The sequence below is a fragment of the Nuphar pumila genome, chromosome 14 (genome assembly GCF_984573655.1).
Source record: "Nuphar pumila chromosome 14, dmNupPumi1.hap1.1, whole genome shotgun sequence".
Classification (NCBI taxonomy): domain Eukaryota; kingdom Viridiplantae; phylum Streptophyta; class Magnoliopsida; order Nymphaeales; family Nymphaeaceae; genus Nuphar; species Nuphar pumila.
The window spans coordinates 7,535,800-7,551,480 of record NC_143262.1 but is presented as its reverse complement, the minus strand read 5'-3'; the positions used below and the strand labels follow the sequence as shown (position 1 = coordinate 7,551,480).

Below are 15,681 nucleotides of genomic sequence, written 5' to 3'. Positions count from 1 at the left end.
TCTGGCCCATTTTCTCGTTCAGATCCATTAGGCCCTTCAAAAGTCATAGTTTTTGATATTTTTTCTCAGATCTTTCAAACGGAATCAGCTTTTGGATCACCGAAATCAGACCTGTATACAGGTTTTTCCGATACTCCATAATCAATGGCTACGAAGGCATCAATTTTTTAGGCTCATATAGATACAGTTTTTTATATAAAAAAACATGATCCAAGAGTCGATTCTCACTAAATCCAACACGCTAAGCACATCTAACAGTTCAAATCTATCATAAAAGACTTCAAACTATGGAGCCTAATCAAGATGAATGTGAAAAGAGAGCTTCATACGTTCAGATCTCTTTTTTAAAACATTTATATAGAGCAATGCATTCTTTAGGCCACCTTTTTCAAAAATTACAGTTTTAAGTATTTTTTTTTTCTCACGTATAACACCATAGATGTGTTCTAAAGGTTTTGTTTAATAGAAACCATCTTTTGGATGGCTGAAATCTGACATGTATACATGTATTTTCGGTGATCCAAAATCAATGGCTATAAAAGTACCAGTTTTTTTTCGACTCATAAAATCATGTTTTTTTGTCAAAAACATAATTCAAAAATCGATTCTCACTAATTAAATTGACCATGTTAAACACATCTAACAGTTGAAATCTATCATAAAACACTTAAAAACTAGCTAGAGGGGAAAATGGTGCAGGGCGAGAAATAAACCTAATATGTTCAGTTCTCAAATTTAAAAGCATAAAAAGATTGTGATATCATGTCCATAATTATTATTTTTTAAATTCGTTTGAGTGGTTTCGTGGGCAGCTTCGTCATTTCAAATTTTATAACCACATCCTTCAACCATGGTTAAGATGGTGTCACCTAACCATGGTCATCTCCCATCACCCAAAAAAGAAAATTAACAAAAAAATCAAGGAAAAAAAATAGGAGAATTTGGACTTGTTACTTTCATGAAAAGTAGTTAAGTGATCGTTAACAAATCCGTAACGGGCAAAAATCTCGCCAATTTTCCGCCCGCACCATTTGTTCGGGCAGGCAGCATCGTCGTGAGAGAGCAACCCGGGGACGCTGTCCGGCCTACCCGAACTGCCCGTATTCCTCTAATCCCGCTTTCCCCTCTCCCTGGTCCTGGAGTGAAAAAACCAAAAAAGAAAGGGAGGCGTCGGAGAAAAAAAAAATCCCTTCCTATCACAGTGAAGGACCCTCGAGATCGACGGCTAAGGTTGCTCAGGAGTTCCCTAGTGTCTGACGCTGAGTTAATACCGGAGAGGAGGCAGATCTGCTAGGTTTCCGGCCGGATTTCGACTTTCAGGTACCTTTCCTCTCCTCTTTCCGGCGATTCCTTGCATTTTTTGCTACGGGCTCGGAGAAATCGAGAAGTTTCTCGGTTTATCCCGTTTTTGCACAAAATTCCGGGTTTCCGTCCACTTTTGCGAGAGATTGTTCTCTCTTTCCCTCAGAATGGCCGGAGTTTGTTCTGACGGCGAGCAAGATCGGCGGGTCTCTCGTCGGATTTCTCTGGTTTCCCAGCCGCTGGCTCTCTCGCTCGAGTTTTGCAGTAGAGACCCGAGGGAAAGCCGCGATTTTTCTCTCTTTCTCTCACTCTAACGGCTCTGCTTTGATCTCTCCTGCTCACAAGACCATCCGTCTCAGATCTCCGCCGGAGATATGGCGGTGGTTCCGGTGGAAGCTCGGGCTAACCATCTGCGTGCGGCCGGGCTGCTAGTTGAGCTCTGCTTCGGCAAGGCACTGGAAACCCTATCCATCGTCAACCTGCTCAACGAGACTCTGCTCCAAGTAACCTCTTTTCCCTCCCTCTCTTCGCTTTGTGTTATTATTTTTCTCCCTTTCACATCTTCTTGTCAGTTAGCATAACGATTTTTTTTTGTTTTTAACTTGATTTAATCATCCCTCCCTCGCTCGTCTACAAACTGAGAAAATCTTCTTCTCTCAGCTTGTTCCTTATGCTAATTTTTAATTAATTTATCTCCAGTAGCGGTTTAGTCGTTTTCCATTACTGTCTGCAAAAAGATTCAGACAAACAAATACCTGTCCCCTTTAATCTCTTTTTTTGGTCTTCCGATCGTTAACGAGGCTTTATCCCAACGTGTTTTGTTTCTTCTTCCGTTTTGTGGAGGTGATGGAGAAAAGGAAGGGAGAAAGTTCCTCTTTTTCTCTTTTATTTTGCAATTCTTTATCCCTCCTCTAACGGTCTTGTTAGGGTTTGCTACCAACCCCCCCCCCCCCCTTCCTTTCTCGGGTTCACGTACACGTGTCGGTGAGGTTTTCTGCGATATTTGAGCGTTGCGTAGTTAGAACTTTTTCTTTTAGTTGACCGAATTACCCTTCGAATGCAGCAAGTCCTCTCTCTCTCTCTCATGCATACCACTTGCTGTTTTCTGTAGTTATCAATATCATATTACTATTATTGTGTCATATGACGTTTTTTGGTGTTTATTTGGAATAGCAGCTTCGTTCATCATATTTACTATTGTCATTTTATGTACATGGTTTTGATGTTGATGTTGATGTTGATGACTTACCCTTGCCGGATGCTTCCTGCTTTTAACAAAAAACACGTTCAGGCTGGCTGCAACTTGGAGCTGCTGCTAATTGATACCCTGATAACATTAACGAGAATGGTACCAGCCCGTCCTCTAACCAACCTATTCCAAATTTTGATCGCTGCCCCTCTTTCTCCCATATGACATCTAAGAATCTAAATTTTCAGGATAAGCCGATCATCATAAATAAGTTCACCACTGATGGAGGCTACCAAAGTAGAATCGAAGCAAAGCCAACTGATGCAGACGATGGTGATGATGGTGATGACCATGATGACAGTGACGATGGCAGCTTAGGCGAAGGCGAAGAAGAATTGTCATCAGAAGATGGAGGGGCCTATGAGAACAATGGTAGCAACAAAAACTCTAACAATGTACCAGATGGAACTGGTGGTGATGGCAATGGTCAAGGGAAAGAAAATGATGAAGGGGAAGAAAATGGTGAAGATGAAGAAGAGGGTGATGACCAGGAAGACAATGAGGATGAAGAGGAAGATGATGATGGGGAAGATGGCAGCGAGGATGAGGAAGTGGTTGAGGAAGACCAGGAGGATGAAGAGGAAGAAGATGATGAGGAAGCCATCCAGCCTCCAAAGAAAAGGAAGAAGTGAGGCATTTTCTTTTCGATTCCCTACAGCAAAGTTGAAGCATATTCTGTTTTTTGTTTTCTTTACGTATTAGGAGAACCTTCTCTTTAGCTATGAAACATGCAAAAACTGTCTCTTCCTCGACGAAGACTTTCAGTCTGCACATTTTAATTTTGAATAATAAATTTGCGTATAGAAATCTTCTAACACCGATGGAGAACCCCAGGTGGGACCCCACGGCCACCCTGCCTTACGTGGCCCACGTCTCAAAAGTCAAAGCTACGAGCGCACTGGTCACCAGCGGGGTCTTCTAACTCAACACCTTCACAACCCCCCTGCTTGACCACGTACAAATATAACAGCCAGGAGCATGTCAACCACAATGCAAGTGTTTGGAATGGTAGCCGAGTTATCTTCACGCAACCCATTATGGGATATTTCTTCGCAAAATTATACTCACTTTCTATGGCAATTTCTCCCCTCAGCTTATGGCTCTATCAGCACTGAGAAATTTCATATTATTGAGAAAATGTCCAACACTTAGTGCGACAACAGTAAGAAAAGTGAAAGCAGAAAATAAAAAATTACAACTTTATTTGTAAGAAAAGTGGAAGTATGAAAGAAAAATGCTCCAATTGAGAGAATTTTTTTTAAAACCTTTTTCTAAAAAGTAAGATTTTTTCCTTCACCCAAAGGGGTGGAGGAATTTTTCCTAGAAAAAATTCTTTTTGCATTAAGGTAACCATGCACCCACAAACACAGCTCATTTCCATTGGCTGTCATAACAAGAGCATCCCCAATCTTCATCTTCTTCGCACCCATCATCATTTTCAGATCTCTTTCTCTCGCAGATTTTTTGACTCTGTTTTTCGCATGCTAAACAAACAGGAGAAATTTTTTGATTTAAAAAAGTTATCATATCAAACTTTTCATAGGCAAAATTTTCTTCTGAAATCTTTTGTTGCTTCCAAACATGCCCTAAACGTTTTGGATGGAAAATCAGTGGCTTTAATCCTCTCAGCAAATGCAAATCTTTGAAACACATTTGAAGACACGAAATCTTCTCATGAGACGGGTTGCCGGCAGCAAATACATTGTTCTCTTCCTAAAAGTAGAATTTCATCAAAAGGGCTCTCCGTAACATCAACAACGCTATCAATATCAAGGCAACTTGTCAATGCCATTTCAAAAATGTGAAATAGAACATCCATTGTTCAAGAACCAAATACTAAATCCTACATTAGTGCAACTCTAGTAATCTTGGTTTACTATGTTGGACCTAAGCACAGAAGAGATTCACTTTTAAACTTACACTTTACTGCGTGCTTAGAATGGTTTGTATTTACATTGCACTAAACAGCGCCATCTTATTCTCCTTCTAAAACCTTTTTTTCACTTTTATCTCCATTAATTTTCATAAAATTAACTCAATGACGATCACATCCCAAAAAACAATTGATCATCTTTTTTTTCATTGTCGATATAATCGAGCATGTAATACTGGTAACAAGTACAAAGGGAGACAAGTCGGGAGAAGTCAAGCAAAACAAAAAAGCTACAAAGTCATATTGTACCTGAGCCCATTATGGGCTGTTTGACATGGTCTACATTGGTTGAGGGCCACATCGAATCCAGTGAAAGCCAAGAATTATAAACTAACCGACAGCTTATAAGTAGGAACCATCCCCCAAAAAACATGAGTGACAAGAATCAACCAGCACTTTTATCAATGGTAATTGTATTTTAAGCAAAAATTACCAATTTCAGATGTTTAGCAGAAACATGAGTGTAATCAACAGTATCAGATCAATGAACTCTAGTTTTCCTGAACTGGTTTGAGTATACCTAAACCGAAAAACTAATGCAAATGACCGAATTCGGGCTCCAATCTTAATCAAATATACCATTTAGCGTTTATCATTTCCAGGAAATACAAATGTATGATAGTTTAAAATATACAACATAAATTGGTGGAGAATCTTGCCAATTAGTTTGAAGTATAAAATACAAATTGGAGGCCCTAGTCAAGCACTTGCACGAGGACGAAGCAATGACTAGCTAAAATTTGTTATCATGGCTGGGCTTTGCTTGACGTAATTGTCCCTTTCAAGTAATCATAGCAGGTAAGAAATCTCACGCATCAAACATTCAATACAAAGCAATACAGCCATGAATCATCGATCTCATAAGGAAAATACCAAACTTTAATGGTCAAAAGATGAATTTTTTACTACATAGGGAAATTCTCACGGTATGCATGCATGACTTCAGTCATGAACACACAAAAGAATTATAACATTTCTGGAAGCAGGGAGAATGCCCATTAATGCTAATCAACCAAAAGGTATGGACCCATGACCCACCTAAAGCAGGTCTCTTTGTCCCTGCACCACAAAAAATTAAAGAAAGATTTGACACCCACAAAGACATCTAAAAAAACCCTAGATTTTCTTCCCAAAAAAGGAGATGCAGACTTTTTTTGCCTCACCAGTCACTGTAATACTGGCATTATTCCAAACACTTCGGCAGAATATGTTTTAAACGTGGAAACAGACACTCCCAAGATAGCTGTTCATAAGCCCATCTTTCACAGATGAACTGATAATTGATATTAGAAAAGCAGAAGCCAGAAGTTGCAACAAGCAATAGACCAGGGCAAATTTGTCTAACATAGCTGATACTGTACGCTCACTCAAACTGTACAAGTACCATGCTCATGTACTCATGCATACTTCAGCTTATATATCTTAGTCTTCTTTTTTCAATTTTACCTATTCTCAATAACAGCTGATCCATTCATTATCAGCAGCTTTCATATCTTATGATATTTATGTGCCATTAGCTTCCTAACCTGAAAGGATACACATCACAAGCATAGACTTTACAGAGAAAATAGACATTATAAAATTTTGACATCAAAAATAAATTTAATTATTCAAAATCATGAAGACAAGGGATCTTACAGCAACGTTCAAATATGTTGGGTTCCTCGCTTCCTCTAGAATTTTTTCCCCATATTTCATGTAGTTTGAAAGGCAAAAATCTCAATCCCATGAAATGGGCTTTGTATGGCGGCATCAACCAAAGATGCTGCCAAGGAAATTCTGACTAAATCAGAAGTCACGCTGATCATGCAATACAAAAAATATTATGTATACATCATTTTTTACTAGTGTACAACAGCGATCATTCAACCAGACACCCTACTTCTCCACCTTTGGATATCAACAGGTAATTCTCACCATATAAACATGGCAAGGTCCCTTGCAGAGCACCTGTACCATGAAAGCTGAGTGTTCGCATTTTCAAATACATATCATCACAAAGTAACAGCACGAACATCACAAGAATCCCTCATTCTACCAGATGACACCACATAGCAAGGCAGAATCTTTCAATATAAATCTACCCTGCACATATATATCACCATATGATATCATGGAAGAACCAGGTCCCTGCAGTTGTGAATCATGAACCCCCGATCTCTTAATAAAAATTTCAGACCAAGAAGTAATCTCCCTTATCCAAAACATGAGTAACAATAAAAATTGAACCAAAGGATCCAGTGTACTCAAACATTTCAATACATGATTCTCCAGAGGTCTATCCATTCTCAAGATTGAAGAGTCCCTGTTGCTCTCCAAAATAAATCCATCATAAAAATAAATCTTTCTTCAATTATAGCATTCATTCAAAAGTTGAGCTTAAAAACACTTTCACAATAGAACCACCAGGGCTTTGACTGAAGCTTCACAGAAAACCAAAACACCAAATGCAAATAGTAGGTCCTAAAGCAGAAGGAATCTTGGTTGACTGCATTCCTTTCACTAAATACAGACCTACCTATCATATTAGTAAATGTCTTATATTTCTTCATCTATGTAAAAATGGAAACATCCAAATTCTTGATGCAATCCAACCTGTTTCCATGTCTTCAAGATGAGAAGATATGTCACTTATGCAAGCAGATCAAGTAGACTAGCTTCCACTATTAAACATAAATTACTTGAGAAAACCTGAGTCAAGCTGGCCATTCCTATGTTTTTTGGCATACAAGGGTTTTTATTCACTTCTTGCACAATGGAAGTCATTCCTCATTTGCATCTGCATAAGGCTATCCTTCGAGTATAGAAGAAGAAAATTGTGCCCTTATAAATTACTTCATCTACATGTGCACGACGACTCCAACTTAAAATAAAAAATCCAGCCATCTGGAGATTACTACATTAACAACCCCATAAGCTACCACAGAAAGATGCATTTTTTAATCAAGATAAAGACATTGTTCAAGCAAGATACGGTATTCAAGTCACAGTCAGATGAAAGCTATTCTTTAGGATAGAGGTCTCACTGCAATCTAAAATTAAGATCATATCCATATGAAAACACCTTTGCTTCTAAACATGCTCACAGTTCACAGCAAAACCATTTAAACAAGCCTTGATATTACACATCCAAGAACATTGAAAAAGACTCCCATCAGAAAAGACAAATCAGTCCCAGATAACCTCATGATATAGTAAACTCAATCTTTATCACTATTGTCACATAGACACATCGTTGGACCCCCTGTACCCGTGTCGACACAGCAGGACACGGGTATGGGTACCGGACTCAGTGTGGGTACGCCCTGGATTGGGTCCAGCACCGATCCAGGTCAGCTCCAACCCTGACCCAACCCAAAACACTTTTTTAGGGTTTTTTGACCTTGGTCAAAGAGGCGGGCCCATTTTGCTCTCTCTCTCTCTCTCTCTCTCTCTCTCTCTCTCTCTCTCTCTCAGCCCAACTCCCTGGTAATATGAGAGAAAAAGGAAAAAAAAGTAGAAGCAGAGAGAGAGAACGAGAGAGACAGTGTACCAGACTCAGTTCTTCAACCGTTTCCTCTTGTTTTTAGTCTTCTTCTTCCAATCTGCCAGAGAGAGAGAGAGAGCTTTCGTGCCCTCTCAGCCCAAACCTACGTATGACCTACCTTTTAATAAAAAGAAAGAAAAATTCTATTCCTCCTCCCTCTTCTTTTCAAAAGTTAGAGTCATCCCCTTACAAACTTTTTTTTTAATTTCTGATATGGATCCTAATATAGATCCACACTTGATCCAGACCCAAACAATATAATATCTATATATATATACATGTTCCTTTACCCTCATTTTTTAAATTGTCGTGTCGTACTCTCTGTACCCTCACCCGTACCCAATGTGACAGCTTTATCCATAACATCAATCATAGCTTTGTGTTGCAACTGTTGCACAAAATATTGGGCTCAAAAACAATCAATGGAAAGGATATTAATGTTGAAGCTATGTAACACAGAGGTCCATTTATGTGCAAAAGTAGATTCAGTTAACCCTAACGAAGTTCAGTTTTATCTATATTATATACATAAATGCACACACATTCACGTGTGTGTGTGTATATATATATATATATATATATATACACACACACACGCACGCACCGATGTGGTGTTATTTATTTTACTGATGAGAAATAGCAATTGTAGATTGCTAATTTGACTTATTGCATGAATTTATAAATGATGAATTGATGATATGATAATTGTTTTTATTTCATTAGTGTAAACCTAAAACCTATGTAACACGGACTCTTCTAACAAAGCAACGCACCTGCACTCACTCAGGTGTGACACTTGGACATAGCTTCCTTTGTGTCAGGTAGGGGTGGCAATCGGGTCGGGTCGGCGGGTCGGGTTGGCGGGCCAGAATACCTCAACCCGAACACGACCCGTTTATTAAACGGGTCGGATGTGGCAAACACGAACATGACCCATTTATTAAACGGGTAACCCGACACAACACGATTAACCCATTTAATAAATGGGTCGGGTCGACACAACCCAATTACATTTAATTAAAGAGTATAGACTGTCTAGGGCAGCTTAATTAATATGACTTTGAAAGGTGTACCAGGCAATATTTAATGATAATGTGCTCCCGAGTCCCGGAGCACCTACTCCATCTATACCGTTGGATTATTTTTCAATCCAACGGTTTAAATGAGCCTCAAATTTGTATAGCTTACCATCTTTAATGGCTTTCAAAAAGTAAATGAAAGAGGGGGTGGAGGCATTAATTTCAATTATTTTCCTTTATTAATACATTCTAAAAGCTAAACGAAGGAGGCACGGGTGGTGGTGTGGGCAGATTTCAAAGTTATAAATTAAATGTGATTGACTTATTAATTCTCTCTCTCATAGTTATCAACTTATCTTCACGCAACGGTATCATTAAATATTGCATGTTAGTTGTACACCTTTTTTAATTTGTTGGTTAACAAAGTCATATTAATTAAGCTGTCCTAGACAGTCTATACTCTCTAATTGGGTTGACGGGTTCATGTAACCTTGACCCCCCCCCCCCCGCCTAACCCGTTTATTAAACGGATTGGCATACCCCTAACACGAACCCGACCCGTTTAATAAACGGGTTAGGTGGATCGACCAATTTACGACACGAACCCATTTAAGCCAAACCCTAACCCGGCTAAGAAGCGGGTTGGCGGGTCGGGTCAGATTTTGCCACCCCTAGTGTCAGGTGATGCCAACCAGACCGAGGTCTATTTTTGTCCTAAAAATAGATTTGGTTAACCCTAACCAAGTCCAGTTTTATCTAATATTATATATATATATATATACATATACATACATAAGTGCACACACACACATATATATACACCCTCCCCGCACTCAAAATTTTTTTAAAGTGCCACATTCGCACCTATGTGACATAGCTTAAAACTGTTAAAAATTATATATATATATACCTCCACACACACACACACGCACCCGTTTTTTTAAAGTGTTGCATCCACACCCATATCCGCACCTATGTGACATAGTGTTGAAGCAAGAAAACAAACAGATGGGAGAATCAACGAACAAACTTTAGGTGCAGAACCTGCTACTGGAAAGCTTATTAGTGCTACACTACAATTGATCACTCATATGCTTTTATTCCAAGACCTACAAACACTAGCTAAGATAGAAGGCCTACATATTTACTTATTTTTTGGCAGAAAAAAGGGAAGCTGAGGCAAAAAAGTTAACCTATGAAAACATTTAACCAAAAGTAAGAAGACGATTACACTTACATAGATTTATCAAAATTAGATCAAAGACAACCAAGAATAATAGAAAGATCCACCATGTTAAACACATCAAGAAAAATCCAAAACAAATTGATACCTCAAATTACAATTCAACTTGAATAAATCAATTATCCTAACCATGAGTATTTGTCAAAAAAAATGAGGGATAATAATATAGCTTCTATATTCTGCTTAAAACAACAAAATTGAATAAAAGTATATGCACCACAACAAAGGAAACACAAAAAGATAAATGAAAACTAATGGGAAAAAGAAACGACAATTGGACGTAGATGTTGGAACTAAATTATTTGCAGATCCAGGTAAGAAACTATGTCACAGGGACTCTTCAACTAGGTGCCGCACCGGCGTCGCACCAGCACCCGATGTGGTCAACCTGATTCTGGCTGCAGTCAACGCACCCAGGGTCATTTATGTCCAACTTTTGGACTTTATATATATATATATATATATATATAATTTTTTATATTTTTGCCGCGCCCCCGCACCCGCACCCATGTGACATAGGTAAGGAAGAATCATAAAGAAATAGCTCAAATGTTGGATTAGTAACTAGTACAGGTCATGCAAATGCAAATCCAAAAAACACTTGAACGGTTGCACCTTATGTTACACTTGGAAATGAAAGCACCTGGCAAAGAAAAGGGAAAAATAAAAAATAACAAAAAAATATTGAGTTTCCTCTCATCAATGGACGAGTTGCCCAGGCATTCATTTGAAAGAAATAAACTGTAATGATGAGCAACTCGGGAGAAATGGGAGCTGGAGGGTTGAAGATAAAAGATAAATACTGCAAAAGAAAAAGGTGCAATTATGTCTACATTATGTAATGTAAATTATCAAAATAACAAATAAAAACTCACAGATGCACACACTCTCACACAAGGGAGAGAGAGAGAGAGACCCCACTGTTCAAAAGTGTGGTCTATAAAATGTATGTGGTACATAGAGTATGATAAAACAAGCAAAATTAGTCCTGCAAATTTCACTTGGTAGCTTGAGATAAACTGCAAGTACTGAATCCAGATTAAATAAGTTTAATTAATAAGCGCTGGATTTGCAGACACACCAAACAGTCTTCAAGATATAGATCTTCAAAACAACCTCAACAACATCCCACTCAAGCCAGCCGCATATCTGTGTTGGAGAACATGAAAATACAAAAGCAAAAAAAGCTGATGATGATGAAGACAAAGAAGAAGAAAAGCATCCAATGAGAAACCTTAAAACCACAGGAATGCTAAGGAATAAATGGAAACAAAACAAAATAGCAAGTTAAATGTACATATGAAGATTGAAACGAAGAATCTACTAGTACGAAAACACTAAATCCAATAAAGATAGAAACTAGAACATATACATATGTGCATAAATAAATGAGAATTTATAAGTAGCCTATGCACACGTTAATGTTCACATGTTTATATATCAAATTAAGAACCATATAATGTGGCAAGATCAATTAACAAAAGAAAGAAACCACAAGTAAACTAAAGAGAAAAAATGAAGGGATCATAAACATTCAAAATTTTCAAATTTTACATGACATGTAAAATTCTACAAGGAAAAGATAGAAAAGATCAAAAAGGGAAAAGAAAGTAATCAACTCAGGAAAAAAAACATTTTGAAATTATAGTACCATCAGATGTCATAATTAAAAGCTTGGGGATGAAACCTATATCCGAGAAAAATAAGCATGGAATAACAACATTAGCAAGATAGAGATGCATTATGTGTACTTGGCACAATTTATAAAGCTATAGATTGGAGTAGTTGTACTGTTTCATTCATCTCTTTTTCCAGGTCCTTCGCTTTCCTTTTTCTGAATGTTATCAATCATCACAACATCCATTTGGAAACTGATAACGAAGGTGGTCTACAGATGCAAAACTCCTCTGTAACAAATATCGCAAGATTTATAAAAATCTCGCCATAGTATCACAAGAAATAGCCTGAAAGTTTAAAACAGCAATTTCTCACAAGATTTTAAATCCGTGACAAATATCACGATATTTACCATTTTAGCCGATATTTATCGCAAGATTTTCATTTTTAAATGTGTTTTATTTATATTTTCTTATAAATTTATTTTTTATATTTTTTAATTTACTTTTTATTGCTGAGATTTTGCCAAAAACAAACATGAAATTTATGAAAAAATTCAAAATCTCCCGAGTTTTTGATTCCCAGGATTTTGCCGTGTTTAACTTTTGTCACTATGCAAAACTCCTGACCATTGCTAGTTTTAGAAAATCAATCTACCATATACACATAGTCCACAAAAGATGAAGCAGCAAAAATGTATGAAAAATATATTCTACAAGAGCATCACATTGAAAAATAATAAACACCCTACAGAACTAAAATAGAACAAACATAAGATGCACGCTGAAATCAAAATTCACATTTATTAACAAACAAAGCCAGATCATTTAGAATGAATGCATTTCTAGTTATCCAATTAAACATAACAAGCCTTGTGATCAAACAAAAAAACATGTTGTCAAGGAGGGCCGTAGCAGATGTTTGGATTCTGCAAGAATTGCAGTCTGACCTGTCTTTCCGAAACTCCTAGGGATGTATATCAAGTTGTAGATTTTCAAAAACATATGAATGTAATCTTGCTTGATGCCAAATATTTCGAACATCTAGTTTTTTGCTTTTCCAGTAGAATTAGGAAGTCCAAAAAAGTATAGATTCCTATTATCACACAAATATGGCCTGAAAAATGTGGATGATCTACCAAAACCAAAGAATGTTCAGAAGCTAAGGAAAATGAGCTCAATTCATCCGCAAAGAATGTGGAGAATTAAAAATTAAAAACATGGCCTCAATTTCTAATCAAGCACACTATAAAACCTCTCCCTGTACCTGTCTAAGCATGTTGTGAATTAATACAATCATATTTTTTACTTTTGGCTCTCTTGTGAAGTGTTATTGTGTATCTCCTTTGTGGGAAGTATTTGGTCCATTAGTGACCATTTTGTGTATGTGATTTCTTGTAGCCCTTAGTGGCCATCTATTGTAGGTTTGCTTATTTCATTTCAGTACCCTCCCCACCCCCACCAAAAAAAAAAGTAAATGCATTTATGCATGCACACTAAATTGCTTCCCACAATGAGAATTAACAGCCCTTAAAATAAGGCAGAAGTTTTTTTTTTTTTTCTTTTTTTTGTTGGGAGAGAGGGGGAGGGGCGCTGTTGGATATGGTAAGAGAGATTTTATAATGGGTTTGATTACAAAATAAGGTCATACATTTAATTCTAGGCACACCACATTATTTGGGGATGGATTGAGCTAATTTTCGTTAGCTTTTGAACATCCTCTTGGCACATCCTTCGAGGATGTATAGAACCCATTTTTCTTAGCTTCTCAACGTTCTTTCAGTGTAGCAGATAATCAACATTTTCAGGCCCTATTTTGTGCCTCTTTTCCTTTTCCCAACAGAAACTACTCAAATGGCTCCATTTTTTGCTATTTCTGTAAATCATTCGTTGTGTGTGTGAGCAGACAACAAATTGTAGCAATTTAAATGCGAAAAACAAAAGTGCTGAGAGTAGACTACAGAAACAGAAAGCAGTCGAAATGGTGAAATGAAAGCACCAAAGTTTAAAAGGCCAATAGAAGAGACAGCAAACAAAAGGAATGCAAAGAAAAAATATCCCAATTTCAATAGGACAAAAAAAGAATAAATTGGAGCAAAATACAAAAAAATCCCAAATTTCGAAGATGGAAAACGTGTAACAACTAGCAGAACACTCAACAAAAGCCTGATCATGCCAACAATAAGTGCAAGAATTGGCAGAAACAATCAACAGAAACCAAATCTCATAGAACCACAATGTAGAGAAGGGTCAGAAAAGCAGCGAACCTAATGCGAAGTATAGGGCAATCCTCCAAAATTGCTCCCGCCAACCTGATCCCTACTCGACGATTGCCCAAGATGTCCGCTATGAATCCCCTGCATGCTGTACGCATCAAGAACAGATGGACTCATCCCGCTCAACCAAGGCTGCTGCTGCTGCTGCTGTTGTTGCTGGGCTCCATACCCGGGAAACCCCTGACCGTAAACCGATCCTGCCAGGCCCGCCCCTTTCGCTGACATTACCGATCCGGCAACTTTCGCCTGAGGCACCATCGGCACAGCCTTCAGATCACCCGGAAACACCGCCCGGGAGGCAGCAGCAGCGCTGGCTGGCGCAGCATCAGCAGTCTGCTTCACGCCGGTAGTGGAGTAGTCATGCAACCTCTGGAGGCGCAATTGGTGCCCCATAAACATCCTGTATGGCTCATTCATCGCCTTCCTGAGGCCATCGACCGTCTTGTACACGAATAAGGCATACCCGAGCGACTTGCCCGTGATGGTGTCGAACCCATCGGGGCCGGACTCGAGGTCGCCGAACCGGGAGAAGAAGGCACGGAGATTCTCCATGGAGGCGTCAAAGGGGACATTGCTGACGTAGATCTTGCGGCCGGAAACGTCAGCCGCAGGGCCGATGGAGGCGAGCTGACAGGTGGCGAAGTGGTTCTTGATCCGCTTCAGAGGCTCCTGGAGGGCATTGATGGCGGCCTCTCGGTGGCGGAAGAGGACGAACCCGTAGCCCTTGCGGGAGCCACGGGTGAAGTGGTCGGGGAGGACGAGGCAGTCCTCGATTTCTCCGTGCTTCCTGAAGGTGGCGAAGAGGACATCACGGTCGACGTCCCAGCTGAGGCCGAAGACTAAGATCTTGCGGAGGGCGACGTCCCTGTCGGCGATGCGATTGATCTCGGAGAGGAGGGCGTCGTCGGCGGCGGCGGACTCGCAGATGACGTCCATGAGCTGCGCCTCCGTAAAGGACCCCAGCAGCCTCCACACCAACTCCCGTTCCGCCACCTCCTTGTCCACCGGATCGATCTTCCTCCGCTTCTTCGTCATGGCTGCTTTCTAGGGTTAGGGTTTCCGGCTCTCTTCCCCCTTCTCGTTTCGAGGGCAGAGGGAGATGAAAATTCCAAAGTGGACCGGAAGAAAGAGGGGGTTTTAAGCCAGCGCGTGATGAGGGAGCGACGTGGGGCGGCAGATCTTGAGATCGGGCGGCTGCGGGTGGATCTCATTTGCATTGTGGGACCCACATTTCCCGGTTGAATACCTGCCCGTGGAAGGCCGTTTTACGTCTAGGTGTTTGATGGCTTGTCCATGATTCGACGGAACAATAGGACAGAACATATGTTCTGTCTGTTCTGTAACAACTGTACTAGTTTCACCGTTTGTTTTGACAGTACAAAGAATTTGTGTTCCTTATGTTCCGTGTTTAATTTAGATTGTTTATACAGCTTGAAATTTTTATTTTACTGAGAGAATCAGATTTGCTTATGTGTTCCTGAAGTTTGTTTTATATATTTGAATCATATCATATTTGA

General features: G+C 39.2%; 2 protein-coding genes across 2 annotated transcripts; one reads left to right on the top strand and one right to left on the bottom strand.

The window, feature by feature from the left end:
* Positions 1-1,057: 1,057 nt before the first annotated feature.
* On the top strand, positions 1,058-3,350 carry LOC149816231 (uncharacterized). Its single transcript, XM_089986683.1, has 4 exons — positions 1,058-1,320; positions 1,648-1,805; positions 2,594-2,650; positions 2,740-3,350. Exons 2-4 carry the CDS (start codon positions 1,677-1,679, stop codon positions 3,181-3,183), a joined length of 630 nt encoding a protein of 209 aa, XP_089842809.1. The 5' UTR covers positions 1,058-1,320; positions 1,648-1,676; the 3' UTR covers positions 3,184-3,350.
* A 7,725-nt stretch (positions 3,351-11,075) lies between these two features.
* LOC149816230 (RNA-binding protein P-like) lies at positions 11,076-15,268 on the bottom strand. The gene is made up of 2 exons (XM_089987438.1): positions 14,156-15,268; positions 11,076-11,421 (listed from the first exon to the last, which is right to left on the bottom strand). The coding sequence occupies exon 1, from the start codon at positions 15,197-15,199 to the stop codon at positions 14,156-14,158; it is 1,044 nt and encodes a 347-aa protein (XP_089843564.1). The 5' UTR covers positions 15,200-15,268; the 3' UTR covers positions 11,076-11,421.
* Between the last annotated feature and the right edge of the window lie 413 nt (positions 15,269-15,681).

Coding starts and splice junctions, on each gene's coding strand:
- LOC149816231 (XM_089986683.1), top strand. CDS start 1,677: ATGGCGGTGGTTCCGGTGGAAGCTCGGGCTAACCATCTGCGTGCGGCC. Junction 1,806..2,593: donor TCAACGAGACTCTGCTCCAA/GTAACCTCTTTT, acceptor AAACACGTTCAG/GCTGGCTGCAACTTGGAGCT. Junction 2,651..2,739: donor TGATAACATTAACGAGAATG/GTACCAGCCCGT, acceptor CTAAATTTTCAG/GATAAGCCGATCATCATAAA.
- LOC149816230 (XM_089987438.1), bottom strand. CDS start 15,199: ATGACGAAGAAGCGGAGGAAGATCGATCCGGTGGACAAGGAGGTGGCG.